Source organism: Tachysurus fulvidraco, chromosome 7, assembly GCF_022655615.1.
Source record: "Tachysurus fulvidraco isolate hzauxx_2018 chromosome 7, HZAU_PFXX_2.0, whole genome shotgun sequence".
Classification (NCBI taxonomy): Eukaryota; Metazoa; Chordata; class Actinopteri; order Siluriformes; family Bagridae; genus Tachysurus; species Tachysurus fulvidraco.
Genome location: NC_062524.1, coordinates 18,922,055 through 18,943,995, shown reverse-complemented (window position 1 = coordinate 18,943,995; position 21,941 = coordinate 18,922,055). Strand labels below are relative to the sequence as shown.

At 39.7% G+C, this 21,941-nt stretch overlaps 1 protein-coding gene across 5 annotated transcripts in view; it reads left to right on the top strand.

The window, feature by feature from the left end:
* The window catches only part of adgrl3.1 (adhesion G protein-coupled receptor L3.1), a 167,486-nt gene that overhangs the window by 86,207 nt on the left and 59,338 nt on the right, over positions 1-21,941 (top strand). For all 5 annotated transcript variants that reach the window (XM_047816555.1, XM_047816554.1, XM_047816553.1 and 2 more), the window contains 3 exons: positions 13,690-13,992; positions 15,333-15,430; positions 21,240-21,428. In XM_047816555.1, coding sequence (XP_047672511.1) covers positions 13,690-13,992; positions 15,333-15,430; positions 21,240-21,428 — 590 coding nt within the window. The remainder of the gene's footprint in view (positions 1-13,689; positions 13,993-15,332; positions 15,431-21,239; positions 21,429-21,941) is intronic.

Sequence of the window (21,941 nt, the reverse complement as noted above, 5' to 3'; positions counted from 1 at the left end):
TTTAAAATGTTATCTGGTGATTTCACCTTCAATTATTGTTCATTTGCACATGGTACATGGTACGTGAAAATTCACAAGTCGGGTAAATAGGAACACATGTAGACCTGTTTATCTATGCAATTATTTACAGGACATCCAAGAACTTGAGTTCAAATCAAGCTCAATGTGATCTCAGAGACATGGTCTGAGACATGGCATGGTTGTTGGCTGGTTTGAATATTTTTAGGAACTGCTGATCTACCTCTAGGAATATTCACACACAACAGTTTCTAGAGGTTGTACCCAGAAAGGTGTGGAAAACAACATCTAGTGAGTGTAGATGAAAACATCTTGTATATAAAAGATGTTGGAGGCGAATGACCAGGAAATCAAATAGCAACAGCATCAAGATCTCAGTGAGTTTCACTCCTGTCAGCCAAGAACCGGAATCTGAGGTCACAGTTTCAGTGCAAGTCCCTTACCAACCTCTCAATTTGAGTCTTTCTTGAGGTTAACAAAGAAATCTCAAAGCTACGTATCCTGAAAACCCTGACTGCACTCTGACCGCTAGCACTGGAGACTCCTTCAAATTATATTTTGTCTTTAATGAAAACTTTATACATTCTTTCAACAGTGACATGCAGTATAAGATACAAAAACATGATAAAGTGTTTTTTTTTATCTTAAAAAAAATAAAAAATCACCATGATCGCACAGTTATTCCAAAATCGATTGTTTTCTCAAAACCAGCACAGGTTTTCAAAATAGCTGAGTAAATGTCTTTTTTTTCTGCAACAATATTTTTTACTCTGAACAAAGGAACACAGCCAACACATGCTCAGCATATGCAGGAGCATCTTTAAGATGTGTAGAAAAGCTTCCCATGTGGCTACCGCATGGAGGCTGAGAAAATGCCAAGAGTCTGCAAATCTGTCACTAAGGCTACTTTGAAGAAAAATTCTAAAATCCCTTTTATTTGCACATGTTATACATTTCCATATGGGATTTTTTTAAGTCAGGAAGGAAAAACAAGAAAGAAGACTGAGTTGGTTAAAAAAGAAAAAGTCTATGAGTCGGTGACTCCGACTGTGTATATTGTGCATATATAGTTTTAACAGTGTGGAAATATCCTAAAAACAGAAAAAACTGAAACACAATATGGCATGAATTGATCTCTTACTTCAATCGTGAAAGAATTTAGACAACAACCTTAATATAAAAGTAAGAAGAACTATAACTTATGGATAAAACAAAAGATGACACAGACACCAAACACGTAAGCAAGGAAACCAGAACGTAATAGGAGAAAATTAACCAGCTAATCAGCAGGAGTGAGCGATCAGTGCTGGAGCTGATGGGTAATGCGGTTTGGTGTCATTTCCACTGACTTGATTCCACCTCCCGAACATTTGTGTTTGAGTGGAACGTATGTGTTTGTTCACGTCACCATGTGTGTCTTAGATTTGACCCTGAAAAAGTGTATGGCTTGGTGTTGTTTAATAAGTAAAAAGAACACAATTGTTGAAAACACCCTACACTGGGTGCTAATAAGGCACCTTGTTTTCTTCCTGTAAAGAAAAGAAATGATTTGTAATATAATGAATTTGAATAACGGTTTAGATAAGAAATTATTTACATCTTTCAGCAACAATCTTTAAAGTGAGCATGAGAATGAAGCCAGTGATCTTGTTAACATGATTAAATGGTTTTAAGATAAACTCTAATGAAAAAGGGAAGATTAAACTGATCGACTAGATAGGTGAAACTTTGTGAGTCACTCTAGCACTTAAGATTATTGACAGTACTGGACGGGGAATAATGAAGCTAGAACACGTGGCTTAATCAGCCATAAATAGCCAGGAAGAAACATCCTTTAATAGGATGCAAATCAAAGTGGTATATCCTGTCAAAACATAGATGCCAGAACATACAAACATGCATGTACACACACACACACACACACACACACACACACACACACACACACACACACACACACACACACACACACACACACAGTCCTTTATCTCCACCTCCATTGTGTCTGAGTGGGTTGTAAAGTGAAGATGACAATCTGGGGACACGCAGGAGTAAAGCAGAGCAGAGAGCAAAGAGAGATGGAGAGATTGGCTCCGAGATGAAAGCCTGGCCTGTTGTTTAATGGCTGCGCTGTGCAAGTGGGAGCAGAGGTAGAGGAAGTGATCGGAGATGAAGGGGGGCAAAAACAGCTAGATTAGTCACCGTAGAACGATCCGAGTTGTGCTTCAGTAGCGCTTTACACAGTCGACTTCAGAAATAGAAACAGGAAACGATTTCATCTGGCACACCGGCCCTTTAAAATCACCAGTGCATTTAGCACTGCTCGAGAGCAGACGGGTGGCAGGGGCGGGGGCGAGAGACGGAGCGAGAGAGAGAAAAAGAGAGAGAGTGAGACAGAAAAAGCAACATGACGAGATGAGATGGGAAACATAGATCATAATAAGCTGCTGCGCTGGACATGAATATAGCCTAATGAAGGAGAACTGTCTATTCCTTACGGCTGTTAAAGAGGCTTTTCATTTATTATACTTCTGCCCCCGTCATCACGCTCAAGTGCCGGTTTGGAGAAACTTCACGCCACGAAGCTGTGACGTTACACAAGCTGCTCCTATTTTACTGCATTTGACTTTACAGACTTGACTTTGAATTGAATGCTTCTTTCATTTTCACCCAAATTTTACTTAAAAAATTCTTTCACACTTCAGTGTCTTAGCTTGATCTTTATTTCACATAGAAGCTGGTTATAAATATGATTAAACAATTTAATTTAACTTAATTTATTGCAAAAAAGCTAGCTTTAAAACATTTGCTGTGTAAAACACTGGATCGCAAATTTTTCTTTTTTTTTTTTTGGTGTTGATTTATACCAGTACTGACATTGAAATTAATCATTTTTTACTCTATTTAATTCCACATATTCGGTTTCCTTGTTGTCACAACCAGGAAGGAAGGAGACAGACCCGTACGCAGGATAGCTTCAAATGAAAGGGGTTTAATAAATAATAAACACAAACAGTAAAAGATGATAACCAAAACAATACAAATGACGACACTTAACAGGGACTAAACGTATCTAAGGGTAAACGTAACTAATGATTCTGCCCTGCATTCGGCAACGTGGCTCACTTAAATACAAAAGTCAGTGAGACACGATTAGGAACAAGTGGTCAGACAGGGAGGAGCAGAAGGCGGGGCAGACATGTGAAGAGGAACGAAGGCACATGCATCTCTTCCACCCCCCACTACCCCCCCCCCCCCCACGGCGAGGCCGGTGAGGGGAGCAAGGAAAACGGCGAGGTAGGTGAGGGAAGCAAGGCTCACGGCGGTGCAGACAGCAAGGGGCGAACGACGTCCACAGCTGAGCAGAAGGCCCGAGTGACGTCCACCGCCGAGCAGAAGGGCCGAGCGACATCCACAGCCGAGCTGAAGGGCAGAGCGACGTCCACAGCCAAGCAGAGGGGCCGAACGACGTCCACAGCCGAGCTGAAGGGCAGAGCGACATCCACGGCCGAGTTGAAGGGCAGAGCAACGTCCACAGCCAAGCAGAGTGGCCGAACGAAGTCCACAGCCGAGCAGAAGGCCCGAGCAACGTCCACCGCCGAGCAGAAGGGCCGAGCGACATCCACAGCCAAGCTAAAGGGCCGAGCGACATCCACAGCCAAGCTAAAGGGCCGAGCGACATCCACAGCCAAGCTAAAGGGCTGAGCGACATACACAGCTGAGCTGAAGGGCCAAGCGACGTCCACAGCCGAGCTGAAGGGCCGTGCGACGTCCACAGCCGAGCTGAAGGGTCACGCACCGCGGCCAGACCCACATCCTGATGACCAGAGTAGGAAGAAGGGTGGGAGGGCGGGAAAGATCCTCCGCCACGGGCTTGCAGCACCCCCTGCGGAAGAAGTGAAGCAACGTTCTCCTCGGACGGAACCGGAGGTGGAGCGGCGTCCTTCACCGGAACAAATGCGGGGCGATGTCGCAGGGCACCAAAAAAAATAAAAAGGGGCAAAACCGGGATGGTGACATCCCCCGCGAATGAACTGAGGTGACGTCCTCCTCGGACGGCACCGAAAGTGGAGCGGCATCCCTCACCGGAAAAATGCGGAGCGATGCCACCGAAAAAAGAAAAAAGGCTGTGGACAGTCCAAGGGGAGAAGAAAAAAAGCCGGTCTGAGCTGGAAGCTATCCTGCTGGGTCTAAGTTTTGGGTGGAATCATTCTATCACAACCAGGATGGAAGGAGACAGATCCGTACGCAGGATAGCTTCAAATGATAAAGACAAACAGTAAAAGACGATAACTAAAACAATACAAATGACGACACTTAACAGGAAATAGACGTAACTAAGGGTAAACGTAACTAATGATTTCACCCTGCATTCGGCAACGTGACTCACTTAAATACAAAAGACAATGAAACACGATTAGGAACAGGTGTGGAGACAGGGAGGAGCAGATGAAGGCGGGGCAGACACGTGACGAGGAACGTAAACAAAGGCACATGGCCAAAAGTCCTGACACTTGTACTGTATAATTTTTTTAAAAGAAATATTTTATTAGTTATCCTTATTGTTATATGATATAACAGTAGAGTGCTCAGGGAATGGTGTACATATTTTTATGTAGGATTTTTCCATTGACATTTTTATGAATTAAAGCAAAAAATAACAAACTTTGTACCTAAGAAAAATGTGTGATTTTTATAACACAGCTTTTACGAATTTTGAAGCCTACATATAGTAAGCAGAACTAAAATGCTAAAGTTGGTCACAAGATGGGGCACGGTGGCTTAGTGGTTAGCAAGTTCGCCTCACACCTCCAGGGACGGTGTTTGATTCCCACCTCCGCCTTGTGTGTGTGTGGAGTTTGCATGTTCTCCCCGTGCCTCGGGGGTTTCCTCCGGGTACTCCGGTTTCCTCCCCCGGTCCAAAGACATGCATGGTAGGTTGATTGGCATCTCTGGAAAAATTGTCCGTAGTGTGTGTGTGAATGAGAGTGTGTGTGTGCCCTGCGATGGGTTGGCACTTCGTCCAGGGTGTATCCTGCCTTGATTCCCGAGACTTAAAAGTTTGTAAGATCGTGTTATTAGTATAAACAAATGTCCCACACAAACTCTGTACTCCTGTTTAGCAACTAGTTAGCAACCGCCAGACTTTAAAAAAAAAAAAACATGTCTGGGCATTTACTGATTTACTTTATGTTGTAGAATAAAACTTAAAAAAAAAAATAGCTTGAGCTTGTGTTAACAACAGACATGATTGTAGGCATTTAACCAATTTTAACCAACACATTTGTAAACCACATTCTAAGTGGAGAAGACTGGGTGTCATTCTAGCATCTGCTGCACTGCTGTGACTCTGCCAACCTTTATTTAACTCTCATTGATGGACAAACCCTCTTTTGCGTGTCCTTATCTACAACATTATTGAAGTCTCTTTAGATCATTAAGTCTCTTATTCATCTTTGAAAAAATCATACTGTATGCCTTCTGGAGTTGCCTTGGTAATTCTCAAAACATTTCTAAAACATTGCTTTCTTGCCCAATGCAACCCAATGCCTCCAAACATTTTCAAATCTGTAAATATATCCAACATTTCCTTAAAAATGAAAAATCTTTAAGTTATTCAGTAAATTGTAGTTACTGAGTAATTTGTAGTTGTTACTGAGTAAATTGTAGTAATTACAGAGTCAGTTGTAGTTACAGAGTAATTTGTAGTTGTTTCTGAGTAATTTGTAGTTATTGAGTAATTTTTGATAATTACTGAGTAGTTTTTAGCAGTTATTGAGTAGTTTGTAGTAGTTAGTGAGTGATTTGCAGTTGTTGCTGAGTAAATTGTGGTAATTACTGAGTAATTTGTAGTTATTGAGTAAATTGTAGTTGTTACTGAGAAATTTGTAGTTATTGAGTAAATTGTAGTTACTGAGTGATTTGTAGTTGTTACTGAGTAATTTGTAGTTATTGAGTAATTTGTAATAATTACTGAGTAGTTTTTAGCAGTTACTGAGTGATTTGTAGTAGTTACTGAGTTACTGAGTGATTTGCAGTTACAAACAAGTAACAGGTCTCATACGCCTGTGGCTGCAACACGAAACACCTGAACAATTGTATTGCTTCCGCTAAAGAAAATAGTGCGCTCCATCTCTACGGTTAGAATCCTGTGTGTCCATTCCAACGCTCTGTTTTTCATGGCATCGGTGTGTTATAGTTAGCATCGGTCTGTTATCAAGAAATAAAATAGTGTGTGCGTAGAAAAAATTCGTCCACACACCGCTCAAAAAAAAAAAAGTCCTGAGCGCAAGTCCACCGTCTAGGCGGCTTTTTGTGTTAAATTATATTTCCTGTCACTGTGCAGGCTCTTTTATTGTACATGACAGATGTCCCGATGACTGGTCTTTGCATTACGATTAAAAGCAGTATCAATAAAGTAACAAATGTGATGTGCAGGCAAGTTCGAGTGTATGCACTGATGCTTTTGTGATTCGCTGAGTTTTGACAAGTTTTATAGCCTTGATATTGTTTCTTATTCAAAAGTGGTGACAGAAAAAACTCTTTACCCCCAACCTGAAACCTCTTCCCCTGTCACAATCACATCATAATCAAAATTAATAATTAGGCTTAAAAGCAAATGTATATGTAAGGGAATCAAGTTTAATAATTACATGTAATATTGCTCCAAATATCATCAATAATGGTGTGTGCAATACCATGTATAACGTGCATTAAATTGGAAATTTATATATATATATATATACACACACACACACACATACAGTTTTGATCTTAGGCTTTTCATTAATCAGCATTAATGTGTTATTTTCTATTTTAATTTGAAATTAATTTAAATTAAATTCCGTTTTGTATTTGTTTCAGCATTATCGGTAATCTCAGCAAATTTCAGCATTATCGGTAATCTGTGTGTGCATTTTCCTTGAGAACCAAGCAAGTTTACTCATGATACCATTTGTTTATTATATCACAATCGCATATCACGATCGCAATAATGACCTCAATAATCGCAATATGACATTTGCCCTAAATCGTGCAGCCCTAATTGTTACTGTGTAATTTTTACTTACTGAGTGATTTGTGGTTTTTACTGAACAATTTCTAGTTGTTACTGAATAATCTCTAGTTGTTAATGGGTAATTTGTTGCTACTGAGTAATTTATAGTTGTTACTGAGCAAATTGTAGTTGCTGCTGAGTAATTTGTAGTTACTGAGTACTTTGTAGTTACTGAGTACTTTGTAGTTACTGAGTAATTTTAGTTGTTACTGAGTAAATTACCAGAAGCTACTGAGTTTATTGAGTGATGCGTAGTTGTTACTAAGTAAATTAGCAATAGCTACTGAGTATTTTATTAGCAGTTATTGAGAACCTTAGTTACTGGGTGATTTGTAATTGTTACTGTAAACGTTGTAAAGTAAATGTTTTCGATGTTTCCTTCTAAATGAAAAACATTAAATGAAAAAAATAGAGTGTGTCTTTGGAAGAAACCTTGAGAGGAAGAATCAAAAGGGAACCCGTTCCTCAATGGGTGAATACATGTAATTATAAAATAATAGGACATTTCATGACCTTAGGATTCTGAAATACTGGGTTAAGTATAACTGGGAGCTAGATCCTGAAAATAGAAAAGGTCATGACTTTCCTCTAAATATTTTAGTCATAATATACAATGGTGCTACGTGGCAGTATTGGGTCTTATTTGGGATTGATTTATATTGAAGCTAGCACGTTGTTTTGATTTTCTCTCTTGACATTTATACTTAAAAGAAATGAAAAATCTGCACTTGACACTTTGCCTGATTTGCCAACGTGGTGTCATGAGTGGGATTATTTTTCATGTGGATCTGATAGGAAAACAGATGTTGAGGTTAGAAGGAAAAAAGGGATCACATTTTTTTGTATAAAATAAATCTCATATTTAATTATCAAAATTTAATTGATTTGTCCTCCTTTTCTGTAACAGCATTTGAATTCTTCACATTTGGTTGCAAACTCATTGTTGACTGTTTAATTGTACGTCTAAATTAGATAAGCACACAAGCATGCTCATGAATCTAGCTGACATTCTGTACTATTCTTTCACCCACGCCACTTCTCTTCTCCTTATTCATGATCCCTCTTTCAGACTGTCCCTGTAGCAACCGAGCCTTTTTCCCTTCCCAAAACACATTAATAGTGAGACAGCGAGAGGGGGTGTGGGGATGGGGGATATGTGGTTCTCTCTGGATTTACGTTCTCTTTCTCTCCAATAGATTGGAGGAGGTTCAGGCATGGACAGTTGACGAATTGAAGTACTTGTTGCACAAACAGTTAATCAATTCGAAAAATACAACAAAAATTTTGCTAATTTTCATTGAACTGTCCATAAGAAAAACAGGCTGATAGAAAACTAGTTACCTTTTTGTCTTTTTTTGATTTTGGTTTATTTGAATCCTTAAGAATCACAGAGTTATTTCATTACAGTGGCACATCATGGTTGTGGGAAATATTACGCAGCAAGTGAATGGTCTTGAATTTGTGGTGTTGGAAGTAAGAAAAAGGGCAAGTATTGGTATATCAAGCATCAGTGACTTTGACAAGAGACAAATTGTGATGGCTAGATGACGGGGAGCATCAAAGCATCTCCAAAAACAGGTCTTGGGTGATGTTCCTGGTATGCTGTGATTAGTACTTACCAAATAGTGGCCCAATGAAGGACAACTGGTAAACCCAGTGATAAGGTCATTGGTACCCAAGGCTCACTAATGTGTGTGGGAAGCGAAGGCTACATCTGGTGCCACTTATCCCACAGTAGAACTTATGGTGGCTCTGATAGTAAAGCTTCAGAACACACAATGTAGCACTGTTAGCTACAGAGCAGCCAGAGCGCCCATGCTGACCACACCTTCAGAGGACTTGTGTTCGCCATGCCTTGAGGGTTCAGAGCAATTTTGGAGGCACAAGGAGGACCTACACCAATATTATGCATGAGGTTTTAATATCACGGCTGATTGCAAGACGTCTATTATCCAGACAAAACCTTTCACACTCGCTCTCTCTATACTCAAATCCTCACTCATGATGGATTCTGGGCTTGTTTAGGGGCAGGACTAATAATCACAGCCATTCTGCTCACATTCTTCTAAACTATGGTGCAGTTCCTTAAGTCGCATTTGTGCAAGCAGGCGAAATCTTAGATGCTTGGTTCATCTGGGTTAAATATAGTAGTATTTTATAGTAGTTTAATTATATATAATTATAATTCATTTGATTATTTGTAGAAGTTGCTGAATAATTCTTAAAAGTTACTGAATAAGTTGTAATGTTACTGAATAATTCACAAGTTGCTGAATATTTCATGGAAGTTACTTAATAATTCATAAAAGTTTCCTGAATAATTTGTAAAAGTTACTAAATAATATGTAGAATTTAATGAATAATTCATAGAAGTTACTGAATATTTCGTAGAAGTTACTGAATAATTTGTAAAAGTTACTGAATATTTCATAGATGTTAATGAATAATTTGTAGAAGTTACTGAATAATTCATAGTAGTTACTCTGTAATTCATAGTGGAGACTGAGTAATTAATAGTATTTACTCAATAATTCATGCTAATTGCTAAATAATCTCTAGAGGTTATTGATTTACTAGTAGTTTCTGAATAATTTCTAGTAGTTATTGCACAAATCATAGTAGTTTAAGTACAAATAATTCGAATTAGTTTGATTATTTGCAGAAGTCACTGGATATTTTGTAAATGTTGCAGAATATTTCAAAGAAGTTGCTGAATAATTCACAGGAGTTACTGAATGTTTCATAGAAGTTACTAAATAATTCGTCAAAGTTACTGAATATTTCGTAGAGGTTACTGAATAATTCTTAGACGTTACTGAATAATTTGTAATGTTAATGAATAATTCACAGGAGATACTGAATATTTCGTAGAAGTTACTGAATATTTCGAAGAAGTTACTGAATAATTTGTAATGTTACTGAATAATTCACAGGAGATACTGAATATTTCGTAGAAATTACTGAATATTTCGTAAAAGTTACTGAATATTTTCTAATGTAACTGAATGTTTCATAGAAGTTAATGAATAATCTGAAGTTACTGAATATGTTAATGATTTCTAGTCGAGTCATTTATATTATTTACGTAATAATTATTACAATTACTTAACAAATTCTAGTGCTGAATAAATCATAGTAGATACTGAACACAAGGCTGGGATTTTAAGAAGTTAATCCTAATTGAAAACTTTGATTGAACACTTTTTTGACACTCTACAACAGCCATCCTCTGATAGCTAGAACTGATAGAACCTCAGGCAACTACCAAATGTCTCGTTAGATTTCTTCTTCTTCTTCTTCTTCTTTTTCTTTTTCTTCGTTTTCTTCTTTAATTTAAAGCAATTGCTTTAAATATCACAGTTTAATTGATTAGTACTTGATAATTTCCTCCCACTCTCACCGGAGACTCTCTTTTCTCAGCCTAAAATCCTAAAAGCTTTTACTTTCACTTTTTTTTTTAAAGTATTTAATTCATGTGTCCACACATTATTCAGTGTCTCTAAGAGAATTAAAAGAAAAGAGTGACAAGAGTAAGTCTAGAGCCACTTAAAGATCCTCTGATGTGATGTAGGAAGGGTTAATATTCTAAACATGACTCAAAGGATAAGGCAGAAGGGTTAGTGCTCATCACTCTGTTTGAAGTTTGCTTGTTTATTCGAATTTTTAAGAATTATATTTTGTCTATAATTTTTTTTCTCAACTGGCCTCATTTTTTTCATACAATTACACACTCACAAAAACACCCTGATGACCTCTCACAGGCGCCTCAGGAGTATGTTTCTCCCAGACCGTCTCAGCCACTTAACACCTTATTCGGCTACTTTTTCCTCGCCGTGAAATACATTTCAGCTTTTTTTTTCTTTGTCTTTTTTCTTCTTCTAAAAATCAGTCAGCTCACATTTTTCTATTTACACTTTGAAATTGATTGTGCTGCTGAGTGGGAAAAGATCCTCATGAGAACTTGTTATGTGCTAAAGTCATGCTTTAAAAAGTGCATTTGCGTACACACACACACACACACACACACACACACACACACACACACACACACACACACACACACACACACACACACACACACAGAGGAGCATGTGTGTTAGACACAATTGCAATAGTCCGTTGAGTCTAGTTCACCCTTGAAGGAATGAAAATTCGATGCGCTGTGTAACTTCTTGCTCACCTTCCATCAATAAACTGCTGTCATGCAGTTTGTGTGTGTTTGTGTGTGTGTTTGTGTGTGTGTGTGTGTGGGGGGGGTGCCGACGTGCCGTTTAAACACCATTTATCTTTGTCTCCCTGCAGTCCCTGAACTTATGATTTGGGCCTGTTAAAACACATGCTCGTGTATGCTGTGCAGCACACACACACACACACACACACACACACACACACACACACACACACACACACACACACACACACACACACACACACAGACACACACACATATACTCTCTCTCTCCAGACTCCTGGCTCGCTCAGTCATCCCTGAAACCGCATAGATGCTGGAGAGAAAGTGGGAGGGAGGAGAAGAGGGAGAATTTTTGACACTTCTGACAGGAGGGAAGATGTCTTTCTTTTTTTTTTTCCTTTAGAAACGCAGCTCAAGTCTGAAGCTTGCTCCAAAAAACATTGCAGAATTCTTCCGTTCCCAAACAAACCTCTTCCGTAAACACATCTGTTTCATTCTTGACATGTTTGACATTTGACAACTGAAATGATCTCACTCTCCTGCTCTCTCTCTCTCCTGCTCTCTCTCTCCTGCTCTCTCTCTCTCCTGCTCTCTCTCTCTTGCTCTCTCTCTCTCTTTCTCTCTCTCTCTTGCTCTCTCTCTCTCTCTCTGTCTCTCTCTCTCTCTCTCTCTCTCTCTCTCTCTCACACACACACACACACACACACACACACACACACACACACACACACATACACACACACGTCTCTGCCTCATCCCTCATCTTGTCTTTTACTTTCTCTAAACTTTCTCTTGTTTAACTTTATTGACGTGCTTGTACTCGGAAAGCATATTCGCAGAGCATCAAGCATTCTGCAGGAGGCAGGAGGAAACACATTAACACACACACACACACACACACACACACACACACACACACACACACACACACACACACACATTCACAGAAACACACACACACACAGACAAGCACACACACAGATAGAGAGAAATTCCAAGTTAGTGTAATTATGTAGTATTATATAGATGTGTTTATCAACCTTCCCTCGAGCAATAACACTCATCTTACATAAGCAACCTCTCTCTCTCTCTCTCTCTCTCTCTCTCTCTCTCTCTCTCTCTCTCTCTCTCTGTCTCTCTCTGTCTCTCTCTCACTATCTCTCTCTGTCTTTCTCTCTCTCACTCTCTGTCTCTCTCTCACTATCTGTCCCTCCCTCTCTCTCTCTCTCTCTCTCTCTCTCCCCCCACTGTATTTTTCCACTGCACAGTTTAAAAACAACAACAGGCCCACATCAGAGCCTTTGGGTCATCGTTTATTTTTTGATCTGTGTTAGATGCCGTCCACAGAGATGGCAGGAATAGAGGTCGGATCAGACACGAACAAAAAATTTACAGAAGCTGAATTTACCAAAAGGGGAAAGGACATAAAGGAGCGCTTACTTTCGCTACATGCTTCAGGATGCTTTCACATATGCAGTGTTTGTGGCTTTTCTTCTTTGGTGCGGTTCCATGATAACGGATCCTGTTGTGATTTGTGACTCGATCCTGAATTGCATGAAGTGAGCTGCTAAACTGAGCCAGAAGACAAAGCTGTAGTGCTGGAAATTCGGATGTCAACTTAATAACACAATACACACATTCAATACCCCCCCCCCCCCCAACAACGACCTCCCAAAAATAACTGTTGATGATGTCACACAAATCAATTTAAATTCAATTCAATTTTATTTTCTTTGTATTTCAGACCAATCAGTGATTTTTTTTCCTGCAGTCAGTCGTCTACATAAGGAACCAGGACTAGATTAAAACTAAAAATCTTTAAATAAATAATAATAATAAAAAAAAAACGAAAAAAAAAGAAAGAAAATTTGCTAATGAATCAAAATATAACCAAATTTAACCCCTTCCCCCAAAATAAATGAATAAATAATTAAACAACAGTGTTTAAAATTCTTGAATTGTCGAATTTAAAGTGTTTCATGTAAATTACATGTAATAGTAATACAAATGCCTGTACTGTCAGCTTGGATAGAGATAATGCTCATTTCATTCCTTGTCATATGAAATGTGTCTGAAATAAATATAGAAATAATTAGAATGTTATTTTGTGTAAAGGTGCAGCACATTTTTTGGTTTGTTTATTTGTTTTTTTATTCTTGTAATTTATTTAGAGCCCTCTACTGACTGAGTGGTGAATCACATTGAGAGTGTAAACAGCACCATGCCTCCCCTCAGCCTATCCAACCTTGCCGTAACGACCCCCAGAAAGCTAACATCTACTGCTGTGCAATATTTGGCCTTTTTTCTGATGTAGCTATGACATAATGTGGTATTTGAGTGTTACGCACTGCTGCTTTAAATTAAACAATTCCATTTTTTCAGCTAAATGATAGCATAATCACTCTGCCTCTCTCCTGCACAGAGCCTCCTTCCTCAGTCTTGCTTCCTGACCAGCTCCCGCCTGCACGGAGCTTCACCTCCCGTCCACACCCTTACACAGGAACTCTCCGGCCCCTCATCACTACGACCACAACTACAACCATGGCACCGCCTCGTCGCCGTGACGACGACAACTTTCTTCCAGAGGTGCTGACTCCTCCTCCCTCGTTGGCTCGGACGCCACCTGTAATTGACTACTGCTCTGCACGTGTGGCAGCGGAGCTCTCGTGGCCTCAGACTCACCGGGGGCATGTTGCCAAGCAACCATGCCCGCCTGGCACCATCGGTAAGACACAGGTTGAAACACGGGTTCAGCTGCTTCAGTTTCATAGTGTGTGTTGTATTTTATGCTTTGATAATAAATTAAATTGGATTGTTTACAGGCGAACTTTGACCAGGATCTGTACTCTGATTGGTTACAGTGATGTTCCAGGGGCACTTTGACCAGGATCTGTACTCTGATTGGTTACAGTGATGTTTCAGGGGCATTTTGACCAGGATATGTGCACTGATTGGTTATAGTGATGTTCCAGGGGCATTTTGACCAGGATCTGTACTCTGATTGGTTACAGTGATGTTTCAGGGGCATTTTGACCAGGATATGTGCACTGATTGGTTACAGTGATGTTTCAGGGGCATTTTGACCAGGATATGTGATATGATTGGTTACAGTGATGTTCCAGGGGCATTTTGACCAGGATATGTGCACTGATTGGTTATAGTGATGTTCCAGGGGCATTTTGACCAGGATCTGTACTCTGATTGGTTACAGTGATGTTTCAGGGGCATTTTGACCAGGATATGTGATCTGATTGGTTACAGTGATGTTTCAGGGGCATTTTGACCAGGATATGTGATCTGATTGGTTATAGTGATGTTTCAGGGGCATTTTGACAAGGATCTGTGCTCTGATTGGTTACAGTGATGTTTCAGGCCCTCTGATTTTTTACAGTGACATTTTAATCAGGAACTGCACTTTGATTGGTTACAGTGATTTGATTGGTTACAGTGATTTGATTGGTTACAATGTGATATTACAGTAACATTACAGGGGCATTTTAGACAACAGTTGCACTCTAACTGGTTACAGGTTAATTTCAGGGACTCTGATTGGTTACAGTTACATTTTGACCAGGAACTGCAATTTGAATGGTTACAGTGACAATTTGGTGAGGAGCTGCCTTTTAGAATAGACAGAAGCCTTTACTATCGCCACATATACATTACAGCACAGTGGAATTCTTTTCTTCACATACCCTAACTGAGGAGGTTAGGGTCAAGGTGCAGGGGCAGCTATGATACAGCGCCCCTGGAGCAGGGAGGGTTGAGGGCCTTGCTCAAGGGCCCAGCAGTGGCAGTTTGACTGTGCTGTGCCTTGAACCCTGATCCTCCGATCAACAACCCAGAGCCTTAACCAGATGAACCACAGTTTTTTTTTTTGATTGGTTACTGTTGGATTCAAGGTACTCTGATTGGTTACTGTTGGATTTCAGGTACTCTGATTGGTTACAAGGCCATTGTGGGTGTAACTTGTTTTCTACAGAGATAAATAAAGAGCAAAATATTTACATCTCACCTACTATATTCTGTGTTCTAATTATTCTACTTTGTGTGTGTGTTTTACAGGTGTGGCAACATATACCTGTGTGATGGGCTACTGGGACCCCAAGGGCCCAGATATGAGCAACTGCACCTCACCATGGACCAACCACTTTACACAGAGAGTGAGTGCACACAATGCATTATGGGAAGTAGAACAATAGGAATATAGTTCCATACAGCAGGAATGGCTGATACACCTTGTGGCAAAGTTCAGTTTTTCCAGTCAGTGTTTTCCAGATTTTCTAACTGTTTCTATGCATCCAAAAATAACACAACCACACAATTATGTATGTGTGTTTGTGTAATGGTAACATCATAAGAAGGGAAAATAGTTTCCTCTGTCTTCCTGTGAGAAGATTTGTGGTCTTTTTGAATAGGCAGAATTGCAAATCTATAAAGTAGTTTGTTCCTGCGCTTATTTCACCATCGAGGGACAGTGTGCAGAAAATCAATAAAATATACCATCTCTATCTTTTCTGTATCTATAAGCCATATCTCTCTCTCTCGCTCTCTCTCTCTCTGGTGCGCGATCTCTCTCTCTCTCTCTCTCTCTCTCTCTCTCTCTCTCTCTCTCTCTCTCTCTCTCTCTCTCTCTCTCTCTCTCTCTCTCTCTCTCCAGGTCCCCTGTGTCTGTTTCTCAGTGCATGTTTCACTCTCTACCTTATTTCCCCTGCATTTTCTCTGTCTCTGCATTTCTTTGCCCTCTTTGTCATTCTCACTGTCTCTGTCCAACTCTGCCTGACTCTCTCACACTCTCTGTTTTCCACATCTCTCTCTCTCTCTCTCTCTCTCTCTCTCTCTCTCTCTCTCTCTCTCTCTCTCTCTCTCTCTCTCTCTCTTTCTCTCAGTGCATGCTGGGAAGCAGAAGTTGGGAGAGTGTTCACGTGGAGAGGGAAATTAAAAGGGTCTTTTCTGTCTGTTATTTTTATATTTCACTATTTTGTATATTTTTCACATAAATAAAAGTATTTATACATCTAAACGTCTTTAATTTGGATCGTGTACTTGGGTCGTTACTGGAATCCAGTAAGAGAAGATTTTGTTGGCGGAATAGGGACGGCGTCTCACCTGGGTGATATATTACCGATGCAGGAGTATCTAGCCATGACAACAGTGTTTCAGCGTTTCGGATGAACAAGGCTGTGGTGGTTTTTCTAAAACAGGAGCAACTAGTGAATCGATTGGTCGAGAGCAATATTTTGGTGAGTAGAGTTTTTGTTCCAGTTTAACCGCTAGGTTTGTCAACAGCTAAGGTTTAATGCCGATGTGGATATTGAGCAGGAGCTCTCGTGGTTTAGTAAGTTAGGTAAGAATGGTTGAAAACATGGCTCTGAAACATGTACTGTTGTTTAGGTGTAGCTGTTGTACGTGTTTCTGAAGCCTCCGACTTTAAACGTGTCTTCTCGCTGCGTACATGTGAAACTATCTTGTCCCTTTAGGAGTGTATTGGAAGGCGAGGAAGGCCAGAAGAAAACAGAAAACGTTATAAAAGACAGGATGAATACTGAGCCTCAGATTGCAAATGAGAATGTAGGAATACTGTACATGTGTCAGGGCAGGATGATAGTTGGCTGTGGATAGTTCTGAGATCCTGAATAAGGAGATGAATGTAAATGGTCCAGAAGGTGCAGGCATATGTGGCGTTGCTGAGGTGAGTTTGGAAGTAGCAGAGGACATAGTGTATAAGATGAAGAAATGTATAACAACGAGGATTTTTCTTCTGACTTCTCAGATGCATCCAGTCTTTCTTAGATAGGACATGATCAGCTGTATTCTCTAGAAGAGACTAACTGTTCTTTGTATGAGTAGTAAAGGAATTTGAGACCTCAGTAATTTGCTGGCAGCGATGGGTTGGAGAGGATAGACTGAGTCAAAGGAAGAGATTCCGATTAAAACAGAACCTTACAAAGCTGCGGAGGGGAAAAACCCCATTGAAATGAAAATCTAATAAATAGGACAATTGATGTGTATACCACTTTGGGTGTCTTTTATGTATTCTCTTCTGTCGGTCTCTTTTATCCTTTTTTTTTATATAATATTATGGGGATTGTAAGAGTGGGCTCTTTAAATATTAACAGAGGGAGGGATGTCAACAAAAGAACTCTGTTTTCAAAATTTATTCAGCTGAAAACTGTAAATGTCACTTTTACAAGAAACACACTCTGATAATAATAATAATAATAATAACAATAATAATAATAATAATAATAAAGTGGAAGAGATGGTGGAAGGAGGACTGTACTAAGTCATGCAACAAATTTGTGTTGTTATGTTTGGATCTAAAAATTTTGTCTATTGTAAAGGCGGAAAAAGAATGTAGAGATTTTTGGAAAATTAAAGACTTTGATATAACGAGTGTGTGGAGGGTCAGGAACAAGTCAGTAAAGCGATACAGTACATGGATAATTCTAACATTACCTTTACAAGATTGAACAGAATATATGTAAGTAATTAAGACAACGATAGAGTCAATAATGCCTACTGGATCGAATGGATCCCTGATCATCACATGGTGCCTATAGATTTTAACATTACAGTACATCAAGTATTACTGCCATTTTAATGATTATTTACTACAAGATGATTTGTTTCGTGATCAATTTTGTAGGTTCTGTGAGATTTGGCAAAACCTGACTTTGGGAAAGCAAAGATGAAGTTTTTTTTCCTTTTTTAAATTTGGATAAACCTGTGGTTTTAAAAAAAATATTAGTGAGATGGAATCTATAATTGATGGTAATGATGGGTGCATAAACACAGAGTTAAAAAGAAAGTTTTTACCTGAAATCCCTACTGGAGGTATACTACGAAATACTACGTATTTCTTCAGACTGCAAAGAAAAGTCGAACATCAAAAGCGTATACTTCACCCCAGATGGTAAAACGACATTGTAACCTAAGGTCCTGTGGTAATGAAGAGGATGAAGACTGACTTTAATGATGACCTGTATGGACCCACTCACTATGACACTCACTTTTAAATGGACTTCCTAAACTGGAACCTGAGGTCAGAGGGACACAACATGCAATGATTACCATTGATAAACTGTACAACAGCAGACAGTAGGAAGTTCCCCAGGAATAGATGGCTTACGCTATGAATTTTAAAAGAAATTCTGCTGTGTTCTAGGGTAAGATTTTTATAAGGAAATTTTTGAATGCTTTAAGAGAAGCACATTACGCAATAGTTGTCAGCAGGCTGTGCTCTCACTCCTGCCACAAAAAAAAAAAATGGAGACTTGGGGTTGCTGAAGAATTCTATCATTGCTGTGTCTTGACTATAAAATTCTGTCTAAATGTTTAACCAATAGACTTATGTTGAATAATCTTCTATAAATCGAGACATATTGTGTTCCAGGTCATACGATCATGGACAGTTTGTTATTAATAAGAGATGCAATTGATGTTTTTCTATATAATAACTTGGGTAAATTGTATAGGTAAAGTTTTTCTACACTGGGGCTTCTGTAATGCTGAAGAAAGGGCGTGCACTGAGTTGTCCAGTACTATTTAGAAGAGGTATTCGACAGTGGTGTCCACTCTCAGGACAACTCTATAGCCTTGTGATAACACCTCTGTTCTGTAAATTAAGAAAGAATTTTAAAGCCTTTTCCTATACCAGTTTATACCAAAAAAAAAAGCTTCCTCAGCTAGAGTTAACTGGGTGAAGAGTGAGGGATTTGGTGTGCGTCCCTGGGATAATGGAACGCAACCTCAATGTCCAAGAGGACCACAATGGAGAAAAGAAGGCATTAAAGTTCTTGGAGTCTGTGGGAAGGAATGCTGGAAAAGGTGCCAGGCAAGTGGCTATCCTACAGGGGTAGATTCTTAGTCATGATTAAGCTTGCTGCCTCCATGCTATGGCATAGGTTGAATGTGCTATAACCACCGGTGGATATAATAAAGCTAATCCAAAGAAGACTGGTAGAATACTTTCGGTCTGGCCAGCACTGGATTCATGGGTCTGCACTGTACTTACTGTACCTGTTCAAGAAGGGAGACATTGCCTGGTTTACATGAGAATTCGGATAAATGCTTTCCAAACACAGGTGGTGCAGAGACTGTTATACAAGGAAGATCTGTGATGGCCCAAGGTGCTGAGTGCTCTTTTAAGGAGAGCAGAAGGTCTCAGTTATGACAAACAGCTATTTCTCTTAAAGCTATAGAAATTGGATCTAAGCAACCTGACTCCATTCTGTTGTTCCGTGTTAAGTGTGTGGCACATGAACTTCACTGTTGCAACCAAATGGCTGGATTTTGGTAGAGCCCTTGTAAAACAGTCCCATAATACATACTGTACCAGGATCTTGTCTTCAAGTAGCATAAGGAATTGCCTGGATGTACCAATGTTGAGCATCTTAAGGGATGGGAATAAATAGAGAACAGCTGCATCACTCCAGCTTGACACAGGGATTCGGTTGTTACGGGTTCTTGGATCAGGTGTTGGAAGAGGTGTGAGCAGCAATACCTGGGGCCTGAAGGGAGGCGTTGGAGAATCAGTCTCTAAAGGACCAGGAGAGAAGCTACAGGTTTCCAATCATCAGTGTCTCAGTTACTGCACAGGAAGATGACCAAGAAAGAGGAGAAATGCTTCCAGGACCCCACAGTTGGAGAAGTTTAAGGGCATGTCAAACAAGGCATTATACACCACTTGTGGGAAAATATCTCATTAAGATGTGCTAGGAAGTATAAAAGCTTGGAGGTGGTCAGAATAGTTTGGTCCAGACTTCAGAGGATGCTGGAGGTCTTCAGGACTTCAATAAAGTGCTATAGCTACAAACAGACACATGGTACAGACCTGAGTCCAACATTAGGGAGGAAGTGCCCAATTTTGTGTGTTTAAAGAGACGGTCGAGACGGTTTAGCCGAGAAGAGGACTGTCTAATTTTTTTAGAGAGCTGTTTTGAATGTATGGGGTAAATTATATCTCACAAATTGTACATTATTGACCCCAAGCTATAATGAAAGTATGAAATTTATTTGTTTGGTTCAGCAAATATGGCTATTTCTAAGATTCAGAAAAAGATGTAAAGACCTGTTTCGGTTGATGCAGAGAGGATGTTTAAAGGGATGGGGACTGAAAATTAAAGTTGTGTTTTTTTATGTAGTCAACAATATTCAAGAGTTTTCTGATGAATGGGCTGTGAAGGGAGCACTGTGTGATGTTAGGGATGATAAATTGTTGGTTTTAAAATTAAAATTGAAAAAGTTAATTAAATTTAATTAAGAGGCTTATTTATTTATTTGTAATCATGTGAATAATGATGATGCAAACGGGATGCAGATGTAGAAAGACCGATGATCAAATAAAGATCTCTCTCTCTCTCTCTCTCTCTCTCTCTCTCTCTCTCTCTCTCTCTCTCTCTCTCTCTCTCTCTCTTTGTTTATCCTTTTGTTTTCATTCTCCAGCTATTTTTTCTACATTTCTGTCTTCTACCTCTCAGTCTATTTTGTCACTTTCTTTCCTTGTCTCTCTCACTGGCTCTGTTCATCTGTTTTTTTGTCTCTAATCACCTCACAGCTGAATTGTGTTTGTTTTCTTCACATTCTTAAAACATGTAGAGCCACTAAGGGATCTTTGTTTGTCCTTAAAACTTGAAGGTTCTGTGTAGAACCCTACAAGAGTCGTCTTTTGGAAGGAGAACATCTCCCAAATTTCACATTTATGTGGACTGCCCACCAAACCAGTTTGGTCCTCGTGTATGTTGTTGCTATAGAAACACTACCGTATGTGGAACAGCGTATTAATACAGACCTGTGATTTGACTAAAAGCCAGAACTACTGCCAGAGCTGCTGTTATAGAAAATATTTCCATTCCTTCCGACCAATCAGATTTGAATATCCAAAGGAAGCACTGGCGCTTTATCTACCCAGTGAACCTCCAAGGAAATTATCAAGAAAAACTGTTTTAGTATCTTCATCTTCGTTTGTAGATGAAGTCAGGAGAGACGGCCGCCATTGTTGCACGTGAGCTAGCCGAGCAGACGAAGACAGCGGTGTTACGTCCAGGAGATATTCCCTCCACAGTCAGAGCCATGGCCCAGCTGGTAGAGCTGTTAGACGTGCAGCTGAGGAACCTCACTCCTGGTGGGAAAGACACAGCAGCACGCAGCCTTAACAAGGTAAACACACAAACACACACTTACACTCACACATACACAGTTACACTCACACACAAACAAACACATACACACACTTAATCTCTCTCACACACACACACACTCGCGCACACACAGACACACACACACACACTCAGATACACACACTTCCTTCAAGGTGTTAACAGATTTCTTTTTGCTACACTAATTAACACACACAAACAGTGCAGCATGTTACAACAGTCTTATTTCAACACTGTTACATGTTAGTAACGTTTGTAGAATGTTGTTTAAAGGTTCCTTGGATAAATGCTTGGCTGTTTCTGAAGAGCTTCTGGTTTAAAAGCTTTTTTCTGAAAGAGAAACTCTGTTTATCAGCTGAGCCTCTTGACTCCAGGCAATCCAGTTTGACTGTGTGTGTTATATGAAAGCATTTCTCTCCCTCTCTCTCTCTCTCTCTCTCTCTCTCTCTCTCTCTCTCTCTCTCTCTCTCTCTCTCTCTCTCTCTCTCTCACTCTTGCTTACTCTCTCTTTCTC